This window comes from Neolamprologus multifasciatus, chromosome 11 (assembly GCF_963576455.1).
Source record: "Neolamprologus multifasciatus chromosome 11, fNeoMul1.2, whole genome shotgun sequence".
In the NCBI taxonomy this organism is placed as follows: domain Eukaryota; kingdom Metazoa; phylum Chordata; class Actinopteri; order Cichliformes; family Cichlidae; genus Neolamprologus; species Neolamprologus multifasciatus.
The window spans coordinates 18680585-18704808 of NC_140449.1; the positions used below are offsets into that span (position 1 = coordinate 18680585).

A 24224-nucleotide genomic window follows, 5' to 3' on the forward strand; every position below is an offset into this window, starting at 1 on the left:
CCAAGCCATTAAAACAATGAACCCCTTAAAAGCCATGCCTCCAAAAGACAGAAACAAAAACAGTACCTAAAATGTGGAGCAGTGATTTATTGGTCCAGCTGCCTGAGTGTTGTTGTTACTTTTCAACCTCTTTCCTCCAATGTCCTCATACTGTTCACACTATTGTCTCCTTTCCAGACCAACCTGAGCTGGTGAGGTCAGGGTAACATTGTAAAGGATTTCCTCTGGCTCTTAATGATTTCCTGTGTATTCATAAGGGCAACAATGCTGTCGAATTCGGTTACTTACCTGGCACACAGTAAAGGAATTACCTTTCAGTCAATAGCCAGGACCTCATTAGCTCATGATTGACTTCTATGAGACTGCAACAGAAGTGCACCTGCAGATTGTGTGTCATTATAGGAATGTATGGCCTTTATGAGTAAAGGAGCTACTGTCGTCTGCTTGTATGTAGGATTTGGCTGCATGTGAATGAATGTGAAAAGCAACAACATGGCATGGTATGATAAGAACCAAAAAGGAATGAAAGAAGTGAAGGCAACAGAAATACACATTCTTTTATAACCATGTTGTATATATTTAGAATCAATTTATTGGTACAAAAATATTACAAACAGGTACAAGAATCTAGGTTTCCAAACCTTAAAAAGTTATTTTCCCAAAGGTTGCGCACATAATATGCATATTTATTGTCACTGTAGTTCCCAAAATCATAAGGAAAGCTGACATAATTAAGCTAATCTATGTTACGCCAGGTGTAGATTTGTATATTTCAGTATATGGCCTACAACAGCTGATCTCTAAATTTGTGCTTATTGTAAATCAATCCATGACCCATTTATCATACCATTACAACAATCCTCAACCTGGAGGCAGTGCAGGCTAGCTAAATTAGTTTATGATTTCATTTCATAACATAAAAATACTTTTTTTTTACTTGTTAAAAGTAAATGAGAAATTAGATCCTCTAGCAACCGCTCCCACTTGTTCCTTATGCTTAATAAAATAAAATCAGTTTTGTTCCCCTGTATTTTATTGTTGTAAAACAGTTGAAGCAGTCTGTATGTGACGGCGGGCACAGCTCAGCTGTTGCCCTCAGTCCAGGGATTGGCTTCAGAAGGCCCCAATCTCCATGCCCCATGGCCTGTAAGGTTTTGACAGTGTGGAGGAGGGACTCACGGTGCTGACGGCTGTCGGGGAAAGGAGAGGGAATGCACTAAAGGAGAGGGGGAAGGCCGAAAGCGAGGACAGAGATGAGACCAGTGGTGGAGAAAGCTTGGTTGTTGGCATGGGAAGACTGAGGGGTAGAGAGCCATTGGGAGGAACCCTGAGGGACTCTGTGGGGGGCATGGCACTGAGTCTGGATGTCCCAGATGTCTCAGTGGAGGAGGAGGAGGAGGAAGATGATGAGGGTGAAGAGGAGGAGGAAGGGGCCTGGCTACTGGTGGTTCTGGATGCAGGTGTCCTGCCCTGGGGGTGCTGTACAAGGAGTGGGTGGGGTAGATGGGCAGGAGTAGCCCCGTAGGCAGAGCCCCAGGCTAAGTGTTCCAGTCCAGTGTGCACCTCCCTCTGAGAGGCATAGTTGCTGAGGTGGGACACCAAACGTACACGGAGGGCGTCTGTGCTGTCCCGACCCTCTATGATGCTCAGGTAGCGAGCTGTCTCTGCCAGGCACTCCCTGAAGCCCAGGCTGCGGTAATCCTTAGCAAGAGCGTGAGCTTCAAAGTAACCTGTGAGAAAAGAACAAACATGGTTAAATAAACATGTTACTCAAAGAATATGTCATATTTATTAATACCAGAGCTGAAACATGCATTTATTCAAAGAAAATATCCACTACCTTTCCCACCAGAAGCATGAAGCATCTTCAAATGGTCCACTGTCATTTGGAGTATTTCTGCTTTCTCCAGTTTAGCAGATCCCTGCAAGGACGTTATAATAAAGCGTCTCTTTCAGTTATATATTATTTATCAACAAAATTGTGTGTGCCAAATAAAATGAAGAATAGCATACCTGTTTCTCAAAAGCACTCGGCACCAATCTTCTCAGCTCTGACAAACTGTTGTTGATCCGGTCACGTCTCCGTTTCTCAATGATCTGTTTGAAAACATATTTCAACATTAATTCAATCGTGCATGAGGATGAGAAACCTTGGAAACTATTAAACAAGAGCGGGAAACGCGGTTCACATACCCCTCTGCGCCTTTTTCTGGCTTGGACTTGCGTGGTTGTGGAGAGTGACATCGATCCGTGGGAGTCAATTTGACTAAAAAGGTGAAACAGTTTGTTTTTTTAAATTACTGACAAAAAAAAACTATGTTGAGGCAATACATTAAAGAGCACTTAAAAAAAACAGAATATGTAGGGAATAACGCAAAAACAACCAATTCTTAATTAAAACATGTCGTATAGGTAGATTTTCTTTAAAAAAAATAAATAAAATAAAATAAATAAATAAATAAATAAACATACCCATTTTCATCCCCACTGTCCTTCTCCACCTCAACAGTGTCGTCCAGGTCGCTGTCCGATGAGCTGTAGTTGTGGCTTCGCTTCATTTCGTCTCTTCTGTCGGGGCACAGACAGCACGAGGTATGTGTAACAGTTTAAAACTGTCTGATCTGCATCTGCTGTGACTGTTTTCACACGGCGGAGAGGAGGGCGGGGTGCCCGGAATGATGTAGGCGGGGCTCTGACAGACTTGAGCCAGTCAGAATCGAGCTGAGGCTTGAGTGACGGGGGCCTTAAAAATATCAATGAAGTCTTGAGGGCTCAAAGAGCATCATCCTAATAAAAGTGGTCTGAAATAATGATATCACATTATGAATCTATATATAAAAGCAATGTATTAATGAAACATTTTAATCCATCCTGTAGAGAGCTGGAGTGATTGCAGCATAGATTCTTCTCCTTCATTATAAAGGTTGGATGGTCTATTAGCTGACTATCTTCAACCATGTGGTTCCAGAGTGTCACTGATCAGCCAGGAGACTCCACAGTGGGCCAGCGTGTCCACGCTCTCCTAGGGAACTTCCTCCTCTAAACCGTCTGCAAACAGGTCAACAGGCAGGCAGACCTTCCAATGGAGCCATACACCCGCTGGGTGAACATTCGTCTCTCTGCAGTGTAGTGCACAAAAAAACAGAAATGTTTTCTTAAGCTTGAGCTATAAGCAGCTATAGAAACTATAACAGCATGTGAAGCTGCTTTGGGCATAAAATAAGGAACACAAGGGGAACAAGGGGGGGTCTGCAGAAGTGTGATAGGGTGACCCGACTAATACACGCGGGTCAGGGGGGCAAACTATGAAACATGGGAGATTTCAGTGCTAGCGCTACTGTGTAACTGATTCCTTTAGGCATATGTTTTTAGTTTAGGGGCATATCAAATCTTTTAGTTGGGAGGGGGGTCTCTTTCACTGTGGAGGCATGGTTTGTCAGGGAAGGATAAATAAAAGAAGTTCTTGTTCAAAACATCAAGTGAGGGGATTCCTGTTGGGCAAATGATATTTCTATATTTATGTATTTAGATAATTATATATCTCCAGCTAAGTTCCAGGACTTGGAGAAGTCGTGCTAATGTGCAATGATGCTGTTCAGTCTATGTTCTCTTTCACTTGTGGCCAGTGTGTATATATAAATATGTTAGACATTAGTATTGTACCTACAGTACAAAGTTTAGGTGTTTGTACTTTATTTGATTTTTTACTATTTCTCTTTGAGATATTTGTTAGTTTTCACATTGATTTCATTCTTTTGTGTACTCAGAAGAACCCAAAACAGTATCTCTTATTTTTTAGGGATTTTAAATGTGACATTTTATGATTTTTCTGGTTTGAAAACATTCTTGTACTTAATGAGATATTTAAACTAATAAAATACTCTTGGAAAACTGTCAAATAAATAGAAACAGAACCAAAAACAGGAATGTTTGTCTTACAAGCTGACCTTTTAGTGCTTCCCACAGGGCAGTAACATGGGAATCTCACAAAATTTGGTTTATTTATACTACCCTACACTACTAAAAGTACAGTTACAGTTAGTAGTTAAAATAAGGCCAAATTTACACTCCTACAGCATTAAGACTCCATAATTTCAGTAGAAACAATAAAAAAAGTCAATCATATATCACATTAAAATATTCACATCGAACATTTTCTGCAAAATACAATCACTTACTCTTGATACTTTATGTGATAAAACCATGCTTACATTCTCAACTGAACTATAAAAACCTAGAATATAAAATACTAGAAAAAAAAACTTTAAAAAAGAGTTTTAACTGACTTGTAGTTTTTTGCTACATTTGGCTTTCTTTTTTTTTTTTTTTTTGGCAATTTATCTCTTAAAATGTTGTCCAAATTCTTTTGGATTTTTGGGGGTAAAAACTCACAAAAACTCATGTATTAATAAGTAATTAGATACACTTTTAGACACACTTGCAGGGTTACAGGTTAAAACAATGTGAATGTGGGACTTACTTTACTTACTTTATGTTACTTTATTTTTGAATTTTGGTATTGCTACTTTTATTGAACAATCTCAGCACTTCTGCTGTCATGTATGTATATCATATATCATGTATATGGTGTAAAACCATATCTAATTTATATTATATACAATTTCTATTATTGTAAAACAAAAATAGAAAGTAATATTTGTACATTTATGCAAATACTACATGATAGTGCAACTTTTAGATGCCTGAATATATATATATTTTCTGCTGTTTTATCCTCCACAAAGCAGGAAATTTGATGCTTATATATATCACTATATTTGCCAACAAATAAGATCAGTAGTTACCCTGCAGATAAAGTGTTTCCATATGCAATATATGGTAGGATGTGATCCAGTTACAACATATCTTCCCTGCATAAAGAGCACTTTTATGATCATATTGTAAGCACATTTAATTAATACATCTAAAATTGTTTTCTCTTGTAACAGAAGTTTAATTACTTAAAAACAAAAGTTTAAGAACCATCACCTTACCAGGCTTTTGAAAAATACACATTTAACCACAAATGAACCAAGAATAGAAAGCATTTAAGATAAAGAGACAGATGAATGTTAGTCTTTTCTGTCTGATGGAAGGTCTGGAAAAATGACTTGATGTTGGGATATAGCGCCTGCTCTGACATGTGCCTGACATGTCTGTTAAGGCTGTCAGCGGGAGCGCAGTGCCCCTGCTGTCTTCAATTCCAGTGCCTTGTAGAGAAGCAGCTGTTTCTCTCCTCTGTCCATCAGGTCAGTTGTTAACTTTGTACGCTGGGAGCTAGACAAGTGCGGATGAGAGCTTGATTCTATGGAGCAACTGGAGGCCAACACGCTGGTCCCAGAATGTCAGAGGGGCTTCAGTGGTGACAGATACAATGTGCAAGCTTCGGTCACTCTGTTGATGCAGTGAGCGCGGATGAGCCTTCACACCATCCCTCACACACAGATACATGCACAGACCCCCACCTAATCTCCTCTCCTTGTCATGCCTACCTTCATCCATTTCATGCATTTCCATACTCCCACTTGGAGGATTTATAGATCCTAACATGTGCTTAATCCAGTGCTGAAAAATACTCACGTCCTGCCTGCTCCCTTTTTGGACTGAATTTCTCATGCAAGATGCATGAACTGTGCCTTCTTGGCCTTCCAGTGACTCTGCTACATGTCAATCTGAATGTATTTATGCTCACTCTTTTGCACTGTTTATGATACTATTATGGAAATAGGGCCATTATGGCAACACAAACCACTCTCCTCACACCTGACCATCAAGGTCATTCACATTAGAGCTGACATTCCTGTGGTCCATTAAACATAATTACGATTCGTCTTTAAAAAACCTTGACTTTTCACCTGCGGTATCGCAACATCTCCTCGCCCTTCCCAGTCCACTTTTGGTGACGCTGGACATGAATGTCCTGTTCTGTTTGAGTGTGTTTGGTTTTGGCTCATTTGTGTTGTTTGACTACCATCTTTACATTTAATAACTCCAACAGCTTACCAGTCTGCCTATTGAACGTGGGCGTAACTCGGCACCGATTTCTAGAAGCCCCTCTCAACCCAGTGCCAGGAAGCTAAAAGGTATAAGCAAGCATTTGTTTGAAACTGGCGTGTGCCCAGCTGCCTTCCTCAATCTTCCCTCAGGTTTCCCTTGGTGACTCTTTGTGTGCAAGAGCACGGCCTGAGTGTGCGCTGGTGTGTTTGCATGTGTTTATGTGTGTGCGACTGAGAGCGTGCAAGTGTGTTTAGGAGGTGCTGTTTCCCACAACCCTGATCTAATTCCGTGGTAACTCAATCTCCGTGTGAGCGCTTCCCGGCGAGTGTTCTCCCACCCGTCGGCCGTCTCTCCCTGGCTGGCTGAGTGGCTGAGTGTGTCTGACGGAGGCCGGCTCAGTCCCATTGGACCCTCCACCCCCCACCCCCTGCCCTCTCCTCTCCGCCTTCATCCTACCCTCCCATCAGGATTGATTTACTATGTCAACCGTTGGGGCTGTCGGCAGCAGCAACGCTCACAGCCGTGCCTGCGTCCTGTGCGCACACCATCCTGACATCTTATACCTGTCACTCAACAACTGCTGGAGTGAACTGTGGGTTTGTGTGCTGTATGTGTGTGTCCGTTAATGTGTGTGAGATAATTTCCTCATCCATATTTGGATGATGTTTGCCCAAAGGTGTGAGCTTTGCTGCGCATTTACACTAGGTATGACATTATTATGTAAGGCAAGGAAAATGCCACCCATGCTGGTCCTCAATAGGTTGTGTGACTGAGGGAAATGTCTCCCAGACAACTTTCATGCAACAATGTTATCCTATGGGCCACAGTTTCCTGTCTGTCCTCTCTCTTTCTGGTCAGCACCCAGGCGCTATATTGGGCAGGCCTGAGACCCATTCCCACTCCTTAACCGCAATACACCCGCCTTCTCATTCTTTACTTTCCTGCCTTTGTTGGCATCCATTCTGCTTGTACTTTTCAGATAGGTATAAGCCAGGGAGGATATGTTGACTTCCCCCTTTCTTTGTTTAGCATAGTTTTTTTTGCCTTTTCTTTTTTCTTTTTTTTTTTATGAGGACATCTCCTCAGGCCTCAGGTCATAATACTGACACCAGGATTTCAGTGCCAGCTGCCAATTACAGGGCTTGGAGTCAATTACAGGGCATGAACGGCATTTAGGAAAGATTCAGACAATACTTTGAACTCAATATGGACAACCTTATGTGCCGACTGGAAGGAAAAAAAAGAAGTGGATGACCTAAGTTACTCCTGAATAAATAAAATCTCTTTCACTCCTTTTTTCCCCCACAATGTCGCACACTCCTGCACATAGGCCCCTCACAATTATATTGTTCATAAGGTTTACCAGAATGCTTCAAATTACCAGTTAACTTATGCAAGTTCACAATGGGGGGAAGGCAGATCACAAGACTGGTTCTCAAATAAGCGCAACAGGAGACAGCACGTGATGTCCTCACAGAGAAAGGAGGACCGCGGAGCAAGCTACTTTTAAGGCCACACATTGTGCTGCCACAGGAAAAACATTGTTTGCATATCAATGGTGTGTGTGTGTGTGTCTCTCTGTGTATGTGTGTCTTAAAGTGCAGGGGTGTGAGGGCTCTAATTGAAATGTATCTCCTGGTTTACATCACAAGAAACCCTCACTGACACCGGCCATATGAATTATTAGCCAAGTTAAGCTGCAGAGTCTCTGTTTCTGCATCTGTGTGTCACAAGACACGTTTGGTCATTTCTGTGGGAAATCAGTGTTTTACAGCAAGTCTGTCTCTGAAGCTCGGCTGTCATTTTATGAGTAACTCTTTACCTCAAAAAACCTTTTCCAAAGTGTTTTTGGTCACTTACATGCAGTTTTATTTTCCCTTCCCAGTGCAGTTTCAAATAAAATCTGATTAGGAATGGGTATAACCACCAAAAATGTTATACATAATAGAGAAACTGAAAAGAGACAATTTATGATGTGTCACAAGCTTATCAAAAAGGAGAGAAAAAAGTTGTCTTTTTTTTAAGAGCCGGCTCCTTTCCCAGTGGATGCTCTGTGCCAGCTGTCTGCTCTGCAGTAAAGTACTGCTTTCCCAAGCTCTGACCTGTGGGAAAATCTGTTGTGGCCAGTAATTGATTCCGCCCTGCCAGCCCCATTACTCTCCACTGCAGTCAAACTGCCAGTGATCTGCAGAAAGCCTGTTAGCACAGCACCCCTTATTCTTTCTCTCCCCACTCACACAAGCATGAATCACAATCCAAGCAGTCCGACTGTTACATCCAGTGTTGTTTCTCTTTTGGTGTCACTTTTCCCTATAATTCACATATTTTCTTCATTAATTTTCTTTCAATCCATTCTTAATTCATTATTATTCTTTTTTAATTTTCAAGTTATAATTGATTAGTTGTACCAGTAGGCTTTATTCTATACTATGACAACAATGTAAATATGCTAGAAGAAATGGATGGTAATCTCCCTGAACGTGCCCTCAGAGCTAGTCATGAAATATTAACTGCAGTCATCTGTTGAGATGGTTGAGTTGCTTGTCACTGCCTAACACTAGCCACATGTCTAAATAAAGGTAAGTGTTCCCCCCTTCCAATTAATCTTCAATTAGGGGTCTTGCTCTGTGCTGTTGCATCTGTGTTTCCTAGTCCCGCATCAGTGGGAGGGGTATTGGGTGTGTGTATGTGTGTGAGTATATGAGGGGGGCTTTCATGAGGATTATGAGGTTCGCAGGACGTGTATTCACATGATGGTTGTTTTGCTCTTCTAAGCGTCCCCACTTTTTCCACATGAATTAAATGGCAACACTCTGAACACAGGCTATTTAAACCTTTGGCAGAAAAGGTCACAATAGTCTTAGAAATAATTGCTCAGACTTAGAAAGACATAAGTGGCCTCAAGCCAGTGATTCTCATGACTCCGTGGCAGGCTTTATATAACTACCAGCTGAGGGGTGCACTTTCCCATGTTGTAAGGGGTCAGGAGGCCACCCTCTAAGCTCTGTGGCAGTTGTTTTTCACACAAGAATTTCAACCCACTGTTGGATGATCTAAGCGAGCATAAAAGAGGAGCAGAGAACTGTACAGTATGCATCACTTTAGCTCCTGGTGACCCCTCCACCCACTTGCACTCTGCACCCGGTGGCTGTGCCCCATGGGCAGCTCTCCCTGCACCTCTCTCTATATTGACAGAACAAGTAGTGTCTGTGTGAGAGGCAGCCCCATGTCCCCCTCCCATCCCTCTCCTGCTCCTCTGTCGGTGTGCAAACCAGAAGCCTGAGGCGCAGGGAGCGTGTGGGATGAAGAGATGAGAGAGAAGATCAAAGCAGGAAGCATGAAAAAGCTCAAAGCACACAAGCGAGAGGCACCTCACTGACCCCTGCCACACACACTCAAACTCACACACATACAGACACACACACACACACATACACTCTTCATTTTGGCTGTGCAGAACAGTCGGTAACCAGCCTCTGGTTCCCCTAGCAGCCGTGTAAAAAGGCAAAGAGGAGAGGGCACATCACTCGGGCCGTGTGAGCCGTGCAGCAGATGATCTGGACCTGCTGGGAACCTGACCCAAAGTGGTGCCCCCTGTTGGTGCCAAAGGTGTGGCACACACTGAATGCGGGCTGTACTTACTTCTCACTCATCAGGTATTTTACATTTTTATCAAAAAAAGGAGAGGATTTTTTTTTTTTAAAATGTGCAAAAATCTATTTAAATTAAGTGGGTTTCTTTACTAGCTATGAATTTGTTGTAGTCTCAAGACATATTTTCATTGTCAGAATTTGATGCCTACAGCTGAAAAAAATAAAATAAAATCAGTCACTCAAAGGTTTGGATTCACAGACAAAACTCCTACGAGGGTTTCACTCATTTCTATGTGAGGGAAATTTAGCCCCTATACCTCAGACAAAAGCTTACCTGGAATAGAAAAGACAATTTAGGCTTAAAAGAAGGGAATATGATCAAATGTACACAGAGTAGAAGAAGTGAAAAGACATCCTTGATGTGGAACATGTCACTACTCTGCTGGACTCTCACGGCACTCAACATGATCAGCTGTGACCCCAGTTTTACCTGCTGCCATATAAAGTTTGGGTTTTAAACCATCCCAGTCAGACTGGCAAACTCCTCCTTGGCCCTGAGGATCCTCTCTCCATTATTCATGAGTCCTCAGGTTGGACCCTGGGAACAAGCTGAACGAGGCCCTGTGTCAATACGAAACACTGGCCGCCACAATGGGCTCTGCCTCCAACTACACTGTTGACAGACACCAACACAAAGGAGCTGAAAGGGGTCCCCCTCCGTTCTCACACACACTGAAGAATGAGTCAGTGTGCTGCCGCTCAGAGCTGTGTTTGTACAGTATATACAGCTTTTGTTCATGGTCACTGTTCTCCCATCAATGGGGGCTGAAGTGTTGATGAAAACCAGAAGGAAAGGACTTCTCTGTGGATGCCAGTGAGAGTTCATGTTCATTAGGTGGCCACTGTGCCTACTGGATGGCACCTGTATGTATGCGGAGAAACCCCAGGTGAAGGGACATACTGGGACATTACGTGATGCATCACATCATTACTCTCTGTCACTGAAGTTAATAATAAAGTGATTCCTGGAGACCACGAAATCTAATATTGCAGCCATGTGACAGTCTCATTACAGATTTTCTATCTATAGCATGTATTCATTCCAGCATCGCTGATTTTAATCAATCACAAACTAACAAAATGGCTAAAAGACAAAATCGTTTCTTCTGTGATTTATCCCTAGAGCGAGTTTTTTTTCCTTCCCTGGACCCACTGATGTTCATTTATTATTTAGCAAAGAGTTTCTTTTTTTAAAATAATTTTTTGTTTTATATTCAGTTAATATAAAAGTGTTCTCATACTGTGCTAGGTATAATCTTGAAGCCAAACACTGCCTGATGGCTGTTTTATTCCACTACCAAAACTCACAAGATTCTTCTTTTTTTTACGAGTTTATACTTAAGCAACCATTTCATACCTTGCAGGCAGTAACAAATCAGTTTTATGTGATTTCACAACACGCCACTTGTGAAATTTAACGATTGGAGGAAGTCATAGGAGAATGAAACAGCAGTCCACATAGATGTGCCACAGGGCACTCATCTGATCTGAAGCTGTTTTGGCTTTGAACAGCTCCAGTCTGTATTTTAGCCGTTCCCACCGCCGTTTGGTCATCTTCAGACATTTGTCAGCGGCACTAATTAGCATTAATATTAGCCCAAAAATATTTAGTGAAAATGTGAAAACTTAGCTTTCTTTTGCTCTTTGATCAAAAAAATACTTAATTTTAATCACTCTGTACTTTTGTGCTAAATACTGGCCTCCACAGAGGGGGTTTAAAAAAAAGATAAGTAAATACATATGCTGGGTGAATAAATCCTTGTCTACTAAGAATGAAACATAGAACCTGTACTATACTATACTGGTTGAACTGGGATTAGTTTGCTTCTCTTTTTTGCATTGTCATACTTCACTTTGACATGTGTGGTATTTTGGGTTGCCTTTGCCCAGATATAAAGCGTACTGTAGTCTGCTGCTGAAACCACTAGGGGGCAGTGCATTACAGTACCATCTCTTGTTCACACTGTAAACACAATACATTGTAACTAATATACACCATCGTCTACAATAATGTCCAAAGGTCTTGAGCCACTCCTCAGTTTTGGAAATTTAGGAACTAGGTGGAGTGATTCAGTAAAACGTGCACAAACACACATGGAAATAGAAGTTATTAATTCGATTTCAGTCATTTCTTTAAATGGTCTTATGGAATAGTTCTAGAAGGACATTCAAAGATCCTCTTTAGCTGCTGGGTGCCTTTTGTTCTGTTCTGCAATTATGATCCCACACTGCCTCACTAATGTCGGGTATGCTTTTACTCTATTGGCAGTGTGTTTGGGATCATTGTCATACTGAAAAATGAAGTTGTAGCCAATCAGATCCATTGACAGTATTTCTGATGAGGCTTCAGTGAACAGCAGCTGAAGGTCCATATGCACCTTCAGCTGAAGGTGCATATGCACCTCTCAGGTGTGTATATAATATATATATATATATATATATATATATATATATATATATATATATATATATATATATATATATATATATATATATATATATTTGCTCATACATATATGTATGAGCAAATATATATATATTTGCCCCCCCGACCTTATAAATTTGCCTGATATTGCACTTTCACACAAATTGTTCTGTCTGCACCTCTAACACAGAATTAGCCCTTTTTAAGTATTAACTGCTGTTCACATGGCGCCACCTACTGCTTAAAGTCAACATAACTATATACAACTACAAAGTAAAGAATTGTGTCGGAATCTATTTTCCAATTTAACATTCTGTTGCAGTTGTGGGAAAATTCACTGAAATATAACACGTTATATTAGCAGTTTCACAATAAATCTCTAATAGGATAAGTTTAATGTAAAAAAAGCAAAACATCTTCTTTTCTACATATAAATAATACTTAAATGATATTTATTTTTTAGTATTTATTCAGGAGTATTTAGGTGTCTATTTGCATGAATCATCACATGTCCTGTATATGTTTTGTTAACGCTTTTTAAACCCCTTTTACTTCGGTTTTATTGCTGAAGTCAGTAAACCCAGGATAAGCTACTTCTATCAAACACTTAATCAAAATCAGATGAAATCTGATTTTAAAGCCACGCCCCTAATCTGCTGATTTCCAAGGCAACCCCGGCACCTGCTCTTGATTGGTGGGCCCGAATCAAACGCGTGCTCAATCAAGCTACAAATAGGCAATTTTCACAACTTCTCGGTCTCTTCGCCTTTCATCAGCAGAGGATTCAAGTATTTTTTGTCTGCAGCCCAAGCGTTAGCTTCACCTTCACCATCATGGTTGAGCAGTTTGTTGGAAACTGGACTCTTGTTAACAGCGACAACTTTGATGACTACATGAAAGCAGTCGGTAAGCTTGTTCATTTTGTGTGTTTGTTTGATTAAAACGATGCACGCTGTTATGTTGTATTTTAAGTTTACTAATTGGATCCTTCCTGTGTTGTAGGCGTAAATTACACCACTCGGCAAATGGGAATCCTTGCAAAGCCTAACGTGGTGATCAGCATGGGTGATAATGGGTTTATCACACTAAAGTCTGTGACTACATTCAAGACCACGGAGTTCAAGTTCAAGCTGAATGAGGAATGCGACGAGGACACTCCTGACGGCAGAGCCACCAAGGTGGGTCATCCCAGGTCCAGCCAGACTTTATTTTACACACATTTTTAAGGTCTTACTAAAGCCCTCTCTATAAACTTTCCTAATTTCAGACCACCATGACAATTGAGGATGGCAAACTCGTGCAGAAACAGGCTTGGGATGGAAAGACTACAAGAATTGAGCGAGGAATTGAAGATGGAAAACTAATAGCTGTGAGTAACTGATGGTTTATCTGTGCCATTAAAGCTGTGTGCTCTTTAAATGCAGTCTGCATGCCTAACATGGCGCTGTTGCTGCTCTACAGCTTTAAGTGAATGAATGTCTGACCTTTGAACCCTGTCTCAACAGAAATGTTACATGGATGATGTTGTTGCAGTGAGGACCTATAAGAAAGTAGCTTAATGCACTCTTTGTGAAGAGTTCCTGTTCCTTCAAGACCGTCCGCTACTGCCAAACATGCCAATAAAGTTTAAACTGTGACACTTCACTCTGTCTGACTCTTACTACAAAGTCTTGTATTTGTGAAGCATCATCAGGTGCACATTTATTGACTAATGTGACTCTGGTGCATAAACTCGAATGTCAAATGCTACTCCATGCAATTCAACATCCTTGACCTATTGGGGGTTTAAATGATTGACAATGTGCAGCTCATGTCCTACTCAAAATTTACAGTGGAGCCAGTTTGTCTCCATTTCTAACACTACTTTCAAAGCCAGACTAATTCCCTTCAGTTTAACAGATTGCACTTTAAAAGGCATTTTCAGTATGGCTGGTTCAATTCCAAGACTTGCTTTATAGACTGTATCAATACAGCATGTCCTGCATCCAGATGCCTATCACTATGCAAGCGTGCATTCTTTACTAAAAACGCTGTGCCAGCTGCACATAATCAGGTCAAAGTTAAGGGTGCAAAATAGAGGAAATACCTCCCTGTATAGCTGCACTAGTTTAATGTTTGTAGCTGGCATGACCTGCAGTTACCTTTTCTACTAAACTGTAGCAAACTGTTTAGATGTCAAACCTTTTAAAGCAAGAAACCTGATTGGCTTTAAAACACGATCTTAAAGCTAGAGGGGAAGGGGGTTACAAAGGCCTTTTGTTTAAACAAAGGGAAGGAAATCTCCTAAAATCAGAGTAGCCCTCATATGACAAGGAGGTGAGAAGGCCAAATCCCTGCTTGCAGTTGGAGCAGTGACCTAGTCTTGGTTGCATGGATGCAAAATTTAAGTGAGTGCACATAATTAGTTTTAATTAGGGTCCTTGAGAGCACTACACTGAGGTATAAATCCTCCAAAAGATTTCCAGGCTGTAGTGAATGATTGTGGTAGTCAAGCAACAATGAGTATTGACTAATGACAAGCTGCTTTGTTTTGTCAAGTGCCATGTTATGTAAGATGGTGCCATATGCACACAAATGTTTTAGGTGCTTTGCCTGCACAAAGAATGTGTGTTGTGGAGCATTTACTTATATTTTTATAATGCATGCCCAGATATAAATAGAAGGTATGCGGTGAAACCCGAGGTCCTACCAGCTCAAGAAAAAAACAAAAAAAACCTACAGATTAAGCATGCTTATGGTGGTGTGTGGGTGCCAGCTTTAAGAAACACACTTCCTTTGAAATTGCTTAGCTCCCTTAAACACAATGACATGATCAGCTGCTAAATTCTTTTGTTCATTATGAAAGGATGTGGTAGCTGTGTGCACACCAATACTGTAGCAATTATTCCATTTCTGTTTTATTTAAGAAAAGCAGCCTGTTGATTGTGATGGAATAATCGAATTATAATAATAATGGAATAACGACAGGTGGTTTCAGGTCCTACAAGGATCTCATTCATCAGCATGAAGCTGTAAGAAATGACATTATTTACTGTTACACAATAAATCGTGTGGATTTTAAGCTGGTCTCCAACTCTGATTCCAAAATTTGGGACATTCTGTAAAATATGAATAAAAACAGAATGCAATGATTTGCAAATCTTGCACACAGAACACATATCGTATGTATCAGCTGACTCATTTTACTATTTGTTTCATGATGATGAGGCTGCAAAATGTTTTCAATTAAAATAACATCCGAATCAGTTCATCAGCGGGACTCTTTCACTGTGAAGCCATGCTGTTGTGATAGATGCAGTATGTGGTTTGGCATTGTCTTGCTGGAAAACATGTCACCTGGATGGGAGCATATGTTGATCTAAAACCTGCAAGTGCTTTTCCATAGCCATTGATGCACCCAATTCCTGCACAGCAGGGTTTTAAAATGAGTCCTGATGACAAGCACTCTCTCCTCTTTAGTCCAGAGGACATGGTGTGCATGTTTTCCAAAAAAGTTTTAAATTTTGATGGGTCTGACCTCAGAAAGGTTTTCTACCTCTCCTCAGTTCATTAGCTCTTTCTAGAGAAGATCCAGATTTCTAGATGGCTTCTTTATTGCATCATACATTTGTAACCACCATTTGTGGATGGCAGGGTGAACTTTGTCCACACTTTCATTTTGAATAAAATATATGTTTATGATTTTGCAAATCAATGCATTCTGCTTTTATTTTACACACACAACTTTTTTGGAACTAGGCTTGTATTTGCAGTCATCTTATGTAGTCTCATGTATTCATGTAGTTAATCTCATAAGTTCTATAACAATGTGATAATTACAGATGCAGTTATCCGAGAAAATCCAGAAGTAAGTCCTGGAAATCTTTTGCTGCGGTACTTTCTCATTTGAATATTAAATTGTGTGAACTCGAAGACCCCAAATGTCTCACTATCACTGCAACTTCTACCTCGCAGATATGCTGCACCCTTGTGGTTGATTCCCGTAATAGCAGGCAACTATCGGGCGGCACCACTACATCCTGCTAGGTGGAGAGGGGAGGAGGAGTAACAGTTCAACGTGAATTATAAATAGAGAATTTTTATATTTTTTTAAATTGAAAAATATTATTCAATTTATTCGAATCCATAACATCTCATATCTTTACAATATCTCTATCTTGACACGTATTTATTTTCTTCGTCCAGATGACGTTACGTGACGCAACGCGATCAAACATGGCTGACAAAGAAAACAGAAGTATGGATGTCGATAAGAGAAAGAATAAACCTTGTGGTAGTCAAGTTAAGCCATTAGCTGACGAAGTTACCCAAAGAAAAGACAACCGGGGCAGCACTGACGGCGAGAAGGACGCCGAAGAAAGCCGTGCCACGACACAATACTGCGAGAAACTACAGGCATGGATGTGGCAGTACTACAGTGGATATGTGAACTGGCAAAGCTGGCTAGCAGCGTCAGCCATGTCCTACCCTTACTGTTTACAGCCACCTAACGGGACTTCGACCGTTCTTGATATCAACTCCCAGCACTGGCATAACAATCCGTTTGGTCTTCCGTTGCCTCCTTACCCACCCGCGGCCGGCTCCTCGAGCGGCCGTGCAGGTGAAGCCATCGTCGGGGCAGCAGTGCCTGCTCAGCCGCAGCAGCAGCCGAGGGAGAATGGAAATGCACCGAGACCAGGTAAAAGCTGCTACAGACTGTATAACCATACCCGATTTTTCCAAACTCCAAGGGTCACTACATTTTGAGGGTTATGATGACCCTCTGGCACTGAGCGCCTTTAAAAACAACTGAAAGGCAGCCCGGCATCCCTTAATAAAACAAACTTCTTTGCTTCTTTTCTCCAGGCCGAGAGTACAGTATTCCTTCTCCTCTCCAAAGACTAATGGCTGAGATGGTGGATTTCTTCATATTGTTTTTCATCAAAGCAACTATAATCATCAGTATTATGCACCTTAGTGGAATCAAGTAAGTTTGTGTATTTATGTTTTTCTTCTTCTAATTTTTTTATTTTTATCCCTTTAAGAAGGAGACTCGTAATCAGACTAAGACATTCTTTAAACCTGTATCGTTTCATTCACTTTTCAGAGATGTTTCCAAGTTCGCCATGCATTTTATAGTGGAGGAAATCGATGAAGACACATCGATGGAGGAGCTGCAGAAAATGATGCTTGTTGCTCTTGTGTATCGGATATTAGTTTGTTTTTATGAGGTGAGTGGACACAGAGAAGTTTTATGCTGTTATCTGGAGTCTTGACAGGGATGTTGGTCTTAAGGGTACAGCTGCTAGGGGAACCAGGGGCTGTCGTACTCCTAAGTATTTTGCTCTGTGTGTAATTACGTCTTCCAACAAACGAATGTGTTCTCATAACCTTAGAGCGTCTCCATTAAAATGGGCAGGTGCCAGTTTGTCAGTGCAATAACATACAAAAACCTACATAAACTTGTTTATTCATTCCTGATTTTGTCACAGTCCCTTACTGTCAGCTGATTTGACATGCAACCCTCTTGTCTTTGGACAGCAACAGCTGGTTATAAGCTAACATTATGCCAGCTAATGTTAGGCTCAATTTTCCTAAAAGTCACACTTTCGCTCAGATAAACAGTTTGATTACACATCTCACGTCATATGAGGGTCTGGTTGGTAAGTGTCCGAGTCCAACAGTGTTACATTTACTTCAAAGAAAGTTTCACTAACTCTGACTAACAGCAGCTAATGGCGGCTAACAGCAGCTAGCAGTGGCAAAACTAGCAATGCTTACTGCTAGAAAAGTCTGAGATATCAACTCACCTCAGTGTCGCTGTCGTCAGTCAAAAGTGAGCTTCGCTAACTCATTGACTCTTATCGGAGTCCTTTCACAAAGTTTTACAGCGTCCTCCAACATAAATGGACTACAACACCAGCATATCAACAGCTTAGGTAGCAGACTGAAAGCTTCCACTCACTACAGATGAACAGCAGCCAGAGTTGTTTGTTCTACCGTGGCCACCGTACTTAGAGTTAAGCACTTAAGGAAGAAGACTGAACTCAGTCGACTGCAATTTGCTGACATCTAGCAGTGATATTTTACCGACCGTAACTTGTTAAATTGTTTGTGGAAAATGTATTTTATGTTTGGTAGCTGATACACGTTTCTCTTTTTAGATCATATGCATTTGGGGAGCAGGAGGAGCCACTCCCGGAAAGTTTCTCATTGGACTCAGAGTCGTGACATGTGACTCATCGGTTCTGGTTCAGCCTAACAGGGTTCTTGTCGTGCCAGCAACTAATGTCTCTCTTTCTGCGTGAGTATTCATTTATTTATTTTTAAAAAAATTATCCATGAGAAGTCACAGCGTGCATGCGAACAGCCTCACATCACATAACGGTACCGTTTCTGTCTCCCTCTTCAGATCGACTGTTCGAGCCTTGAATAAGAACTTTTCCATTGCCTTCTTCTTCCCAGCCTTCATCACTCTTCTGTTCTTCCAGCACAACAGGACTGTGTATGATATGGTTGCTGGTACAATTGTTGTCAAGCGATCCAGGGCCAGATGATGCTGCACAGAAGAATGGTCCCACAATAACTCTGAACAGGCACTGAGTGACAATTTGTTTTCTTTTTAAAAATATATAATATCGACTGAACTCAGACACCTCCCTTTCAAGGTATTGTCAGAGCACAAGAGAATCGGGATGGTTGCATTGAGTTTGAGACACACCAATATGAACTGTTTCAATTTGGATTTGTTGTGTTTCTGACACACACACTGTATTTCTGCATGTATGTCTACATGCTGCTTTCAGAATCAGGTCTTGTGCAAGGAAAAAATGATGTTATCTGCTAAGTTTTTATTGACAGAAGATTCGCTTCCTTTTTAAAATTGTCTTTCAAGATTAAGGATGACTGTCTAACTTGGATAACTCAGTATTTAAAGTTTCAGTAGGCAAGGAAACCAGAGAAGACAGGATTTTATTTAAAAGAACACCTTTTTTGCACCTTTTTTTTGTTCTGTTTAGCCACCCCCCACTTTAAAAAAAAAAAAAATATATATATATATATAATAACATTTTGCTCTGCTCACATGATCCGATATGAAAGGCAACAAGTCCTTTAATTAATCAATCACTTTGTCATTTGTTACTTACTTAAAATGATCTCTAATGCACGAACATTTCCCCTTTTAAGGAGGAGCAGAGTCTAGGAGATAGATATGTAGTTGGCATTAACATACACAGCTGTTGACAGTGACACTGGATGTAAGTCAGATCACCTAATTTTGCTTTGAATCATTTACTTTTCAATTGCAGTTTGACAAGGCAGATGGGGAGTGCTAAATTTCTGTCCCGTCTAAAGGTGCTGACACTGTCTCAGCAGCAGCTTAACCAGGCATTAACAAGTGCTCATGTCATTTTTCCAAGCGTTTATTTTCTGGTCATTTCCTGGGGGATGTGCGTTGTGATTGGCCGAGGTCTACTGGGGCAAATTTTATTTTTTATTTTTTTTAAAAAAGCTTGACGACAGAGCTGGGAGAAGGTGCAAGACTCTAGTTTCCTTTCCATCTGCTTGAGTTATTATGCAGTTTTTTTAAAAACACTTTGCCTGCAACAGGTTTAAGTTGCTAATCCTGCATTAATGAGATTACGCCATCAAGTATGTCTTTGTATTAAATACTTACCCTCGGACCTGTATGCTCAGACTTAAAATTTTTGATCATTTCTCACAGTGGGAATCATGCATTAATGATAACGTGTGATTGTTACTGCTTTGTAATAGCTGATTGTAGTATTATCATTAGCACTAACATTTGGGAGAAATTGAAGCAGAGGAGTAACAAATGGAAAAACACCACATGGCTGGATGGATGATACCACAATATGCAAAATGCCCTATGATCTGTGCAAAGGTGATTGAAGCTGCCGTGGAATCAAAACCACTTAAGATCTTATGACAATCCCTACTAATTGGCCTAATTTAATAACAGATGGCATTATCAAGTGTTTACACATTTAATTATGAGAGCTTATAGAGGAAATGTACTGTGACAATTTCTGCTATAAAAAATGCATTAATGGACATTTTCTACTCCAGTTTCCTTGATCAAAGACACTGTTAAGCATTTTCTTCTGTGTGCTAAAGTACCAAAAATGCCTGCTAGATGTGCTGTGATGAAATCTACTGTGTAACTTGATGACAATCTGTAAATGGGCCGACTTCAGTCGTGAGAGGATTACACTGTGTAAAAATGGCAGCTTACTGATCCTATTTTTCTTATTAATAAGACTTTGGCTCCACCTGTTGTACATCTGTTGGTCTTGCAGACATCAGGCTTCTGCCTCTTGTGATGAATCACGGAGATCACTACACGGTAACATGCCTACATTTGTCTCTGTGTGATTTTCATTCATCCCCGCCGAGAACCAATCGCTGTGTGCCCGTGACATGAATCAATCTGACTCTAACAGCAGCTTGACTAAGCTTGTTTTTAAGACATTTCTCCCATGCTTAGACTTTTCTGGCATGTCACATGTACTCCGAGGGGACTGTGGAAGCGCCAAGTGTTGGCAACTGTTGACATGGTGATTGTGTTAGGCCCACTAAGTGGCAGTTTCAGCTGACAGCCACAGATGGTACTCCCAGATTACAGAGCGACTCCCCCCCCCCCCCCCCCCACATGCGGCTGCCATGCATCATGCCATAGGGAATAGAGAAATGTAGCTTATTGTTGTGAAGAAAGTGTGGGCAGACACTGCCCACGAGTATCACTGTGCTATATTCTGATGAGTGAGTGTAGCTTGGTTTGGAGTTGAAGCGTTTTTTGTAATTGATTTTATTATTGACATCTTCTGGCTCGCATCCAAAAAAGAGTGCAAGAGACAGATTTTAGGAAAGCTCAAGGGGACATTTATCCCCGTAGTTAATGGCAAATGTTTGTGTTTAACTTCTTAATATTTTAGAAAACCGCTCAGCTGCCGAAGTAAATGAAGACCTTGCAATCGCTTGTAGTTAGAAACACTCCTGGCATTAGTATGTAAATCCCACTGATGATCGCCTACATTTCCATAAATGGAAATGTGCCACTAAGCATGGAAGTGCTGGAAGAGATTCCTCATGTAGCCTTGTAAAAATAAATTAAATATCAATTTTTAAAACATGAAAGGAAGTAATGAAGGTTAGAGGAGGTGAGCTGGGTGCAAAAATGTATCGCTCATAGTATATTTATGTTGTCATGCCCTGCTTCAGAAATCTACTTCCTACCTGTCACATGGCATGCCATTCGTTATCAAGCTGATGTGTCCAGCCTGAGTTCCTGTCACTCTTTCTGGCTCTTTTTAACAAGGAAGTCATGTACAGGCTCACGGATTTCTCAGACAGCCATGTGTCTGTGTCTGAACAAAGCCATGTGCAAGCCAGAAGGAATGAAGTAAACAGTCTGGGCTCAACTGGACTAAAATATTCCCTAAGTTTGTGTCCTTACACTCATTATTTGGTCATTAGATCCTCCGCAGTGGCAGGTGGTGCTGCTGCTCTTCACACACAGACAGCAGCAGGCTCCAGGTGTTTTGAAGTCGTGGAAAGGTGCTGTGGGCTGAAATAGTGCTCGCTGCTGATGCTTTTTCCTCTCTGGTGTGTCTGTGCCTGTTGGTATTCCTCTCAAGTGGCATCAGTAATTACAGGCTGGCTGGGTTCTGCCTGAGTGGAAAGGGCTGTTGATGAAGAGGAGACCTGTTGACTGGGGAGGGAGATAAGTGACTGCTCTAACGCTAGGGATGTCATAAGGCAACGCATATTTCATGGGCACATTCACACACATAAAAACTTTTGCTGGCTCCTAATGTCGCTACCTACATGCACAGAATTTATTCAGCTGTGCAGATCAGCACTTATCTAATGGTTTCTCATTTAGTTTATTGCTTTTTTAAAACTTTATATGTTACTACTGGAGAAAAAAATGTCTGAGAGAAGGAAAAAGTCTAAGAGAACTAACCTTAATGTTTAATCCTATGTTTTGGCAAAACAAAAAGAGGTTTCTGGGGAAACAAATAAGGGTTGTTTAATATAAAATGTCTGTTTTTGATGGGCTATAATGGAAAATAGTTATTAGTTATTGGAAAAAGAGCTTTCTAGCCTCTGTGGGATTTACTTGGCTAATTAACGTTAAATCAAATGCACACACTGGCTATTTTGTTCAACTGCTCGTTAATGCAAATATCTAATTAGCCAATAACATGGCAGCTTCTCAGTGTATTTAGGCATTTATATCTGGGTGTTACGAAACTGCTGATCTACTGGGATTTTCCCTCGCAACCATCTCTAGGGTTTACTGATAGTGGACTGAAAAAGAGGAAAATATACAGCAAGTGGGTAAAAATAGTAACTCAAATAACTACTCATTACAACAAAGGTATGCCGAAGAACAGCAGTGGAATAATGAGGCTACATACAGGCTCACCAAAATTGGACAATAGAAGCTTGGAAAAAGCGCTGCCTGGTCTGATGTGACTAGAATTCTGCTGCGACATTTGAATGGTGGATTCAGAATTTGGCATAAACATCATGAAAGCATGACCTGCCTTATGTGTGCAGGTCAGGCTGATGGTGGTGGTATTAGGATGTTTTCTTGGCACACTTTAGGCCCCTTAGTACCAACTGAGCATTATTTTAACACCACGACCTACCTGAGTGTTGTTGCTGACCATCTCCATCCCTTTATGACCACAGTCTGCCCATCTTTGTAAAGATCATTGTAGGGTCTTTGCCTTACCTTAGAGTGCTTTGAGGCAACTGTTGTGATTTGGCACTATATAAATAAAATTGAATTGAACTGAACTGAATCTTCTTCACGCGTACCTAATCACATTAAAACCATCAAACAATCTGTAGGTCACTTTTTGTGGCACCTGTGATTGGACTGGGATAATTTAATTTAGTGGTCGAGTCGTTGCCCTGGGCTGTTTTTACAGAGAGGTTTGGGGACTGAACAATTGAATTTTTAAGCTTTTTCAAAGCAGGTTGTTGTTTTTATTATATGTCTTACCTTGAAGTACATGTAGTTGCCACCTCTATCCAGTTCTTGTAGTTATTTTAGACAACTGTAATAACAGTGACGCTGCACTCAGTGGCCCTTTGCTCAAAAGAAGAGTGGTTTGAATATTATTATTTTTTTGTTTGTATTGGAATTTTAATGGCATTGGCTCATTAGCTTACATACAGTCGATTAGTCTGATCAGCAGTTTACTATTTGAGGTTACTTCCTTTTACAATTCCAATAAATGAACAATTGAAGGGCTTTCTAGGATAGTTGAAAAATAAGAATGAGTATGATGTGAACTCATTTTCCAGAATAGTACATTGCCTGTGCAGGAGCTCATTTTCCTGTTATAAAAATAGATGTGAATATGAGGCGCGTACAAACTCAAGATGAGTGATATAAAAGCATACAGAGAGACTGTGAGTGTGTGCATTGAAATGAAGCAGTACAGCATTCATACCATTTTCTGTGACATAACAGCAGGTTTCTGGGTTTGTGTTTCTGAATACAGTAGATTTCTGCTCTAGGCAGTGAGTGGCTTGAGTTGTCAAGACAACCATGGATACTGCAGAGAAATTCAGCCTTTTCTCTCTTTCTTAGATTATGGTGGTGTAGAGCAAAATCAGATGTTCATGTTCATGTTCATGTTTGGTGAGAAACTGAAGGGTAAAAAAATATGTCTGTCTCGCTGGTATCATTTAGAAAGCCGCTTGTCTTTTTGTGGCTTACTTGTGACTTCGATTTCCTTTATCTCAAGAGAGTGTATCTTGGTTACATGTCAGCAATTCACTGGGCTAAGATCAAATGCTAAAACAGTTGCTAAATATAATTAGAATAAAAAGAAGAGCGTGTACAGTCATGTGAAAAAGTAATTTTTGTATGTCACAATGTTTTGGCCACAATGCACAACATGTCACCACAAACACCTCACACTAACTGTTAAGCACGGTAGTGGTGGGATAATGAATTGGGTTTGTTTTGCAACCACAGGACTCTCTTCTAGAATCAAATGTGAGGCCGTCTGTCCTAAAGCTAAAGTAAAGCTTGGCAGAATTTGGGTCATGCAACAAAAGGATAGTGATCCCAAGTGCAGCAAATCTACGAGAGTATAGCTGAAAAAGAAAAGAATCGAGGTGAG

General features: G+C 40.7%; 3 protein-coding genes across 3 annotated transcripts; 2 read left to right on the top strand and 1 right to left on the bottom strand.

Annotated features, from left to right (window-relative positions):
- Positions 1 to 562: 562 nt before the first annotated feature.
- On the bottom strand, positions 563 to 2645 carry LOC146508192 (hairy/enhancer-of-split related with YRPW motif protein 1-like). Its single transcript, XM_085176543.1, has 5 exons — positions 2473 to 2645; positions 2194 to 2266; positions 2014 to 2097; positions 1841 to 1922; positions 563 to 1730 (listed from the first exon to the last, which is right to left on the bottom strand). Exons 1-5 carry the CDS (start codon positions 2556 to 2558, stop codon positions 1114 to 1116), a joined length of 942 nt encoding a protein of 313 aa, XP_085032669.1. The 5' UTR covers positions 2559 to 2645; the 3' UTR covers positions 563 to 1113.
- Positions 2646 to 12821: 10176 nt separating this feature from the next.
- Positions 12822 to 13719, top strand: fabp4b (fatty acid binding protein 4b). Its single transcript, XM_085176136.1, has 4 exons — positions 12822 to 12981; positions 13078 to 13253; positions 13343 to 13444; positions 13581 to 13719. The coding sequence occupies exons 1-4, from the start codon at positions 12909 to 12911 to the stop codon at positions 13632 to 13634; spliced, it is 405 nt and encodes a 134-aa protein (XP_085032262.1). The 5' UTR covers positions 12822 to 12908; the 3' UTR covers positions 13635 to 13719.
- Positions 13720 to 16245: 2526 nt separating this feature from the next.
- On the top strand, positions 16246 to 22367 carry LOC146508194 (protein FAM8A1-like). The gene is made up of 5 exons (XM_085176135.1): positions 16246 to 16753; positions 16921 to 17041; positions 17162 to 17285; positions 18219 to 18358; positions 18467 to 22367. Exons 1-5 carry the CDS (start codon positions 16261 to 16263, stop codon positions 18609 to 18611), a joined length of 1023 nt encoding a protein of 340 aa, XP_085032261.1. The 5' UTR covers positions 16246 to 16260; the 3' UTR covers positions 18612 to 22367.
- The last annotated feature ends 1857 nt before the right edge of the window (positions 22368 to 24224 follow it).

Coding starts and splice junctions, on each gene's coding strand:
- fabp4b (XM_085176136.1), top strand. CDS start 12,909: ATGGTTGAGCAGTTTGTTGGAAACTGGACTCTTGTTAACAGCGACAAC. Junction 13,254..13,342: donor CTGACGGCAGAGCCACCAAG/GTGGGTCATCCC, acceptor TCCTAATTTCAG/ACCACCATGACAATTGAGGA. Junction 13,445..13,580: donor AAGATGGAAAACTAATAGCT/GTGAGTAACTGA, acceptor CTGTCTCAACAG/AAATGTTACATGGATGATGT.
- LOC146508192 (XM_085176543.1), bottom strand. CDS start 2,558: ATGAAGCGAAGCCACAACTACAGCTCATCGGACAGCGACCTGGACGAC. Junction 2,267..2,472: donor GACAGTGGGGATGAAAATGG/GTATGTTTATTT, acceptor TCACCTTTTTAG/TCAAATTGACTCCCACGGAT. Junction 1,923..2,013: donor CGAGTGCTTTTGAGAAACAG/GTATGCTATTCT, acceptor ACGTCCTTGCAG/GGATCTGCTAAACTGGAGAA.
- LOC146508194 (XM_085176135.1), top strand. CDS start 16,261: ATGACGTTACGTGACGCAACGCGATCAAACATGGCTGACAAAGAAAAC. Junction 16,754..16,920: donor TGGAAATGCACCGAGACCAG/GTAAAAGCTGCT, acceptor TCTTTTCTCCAG/GCCGAGAGTACAGTATTCCT. Junction 17,286..18,218: donor TATTAGTTTGTTTTTATGAG/GTGAGTGGACAC, acceptor TTCTCTTTTTAG/ATCATATGCATTTGGGGAGC.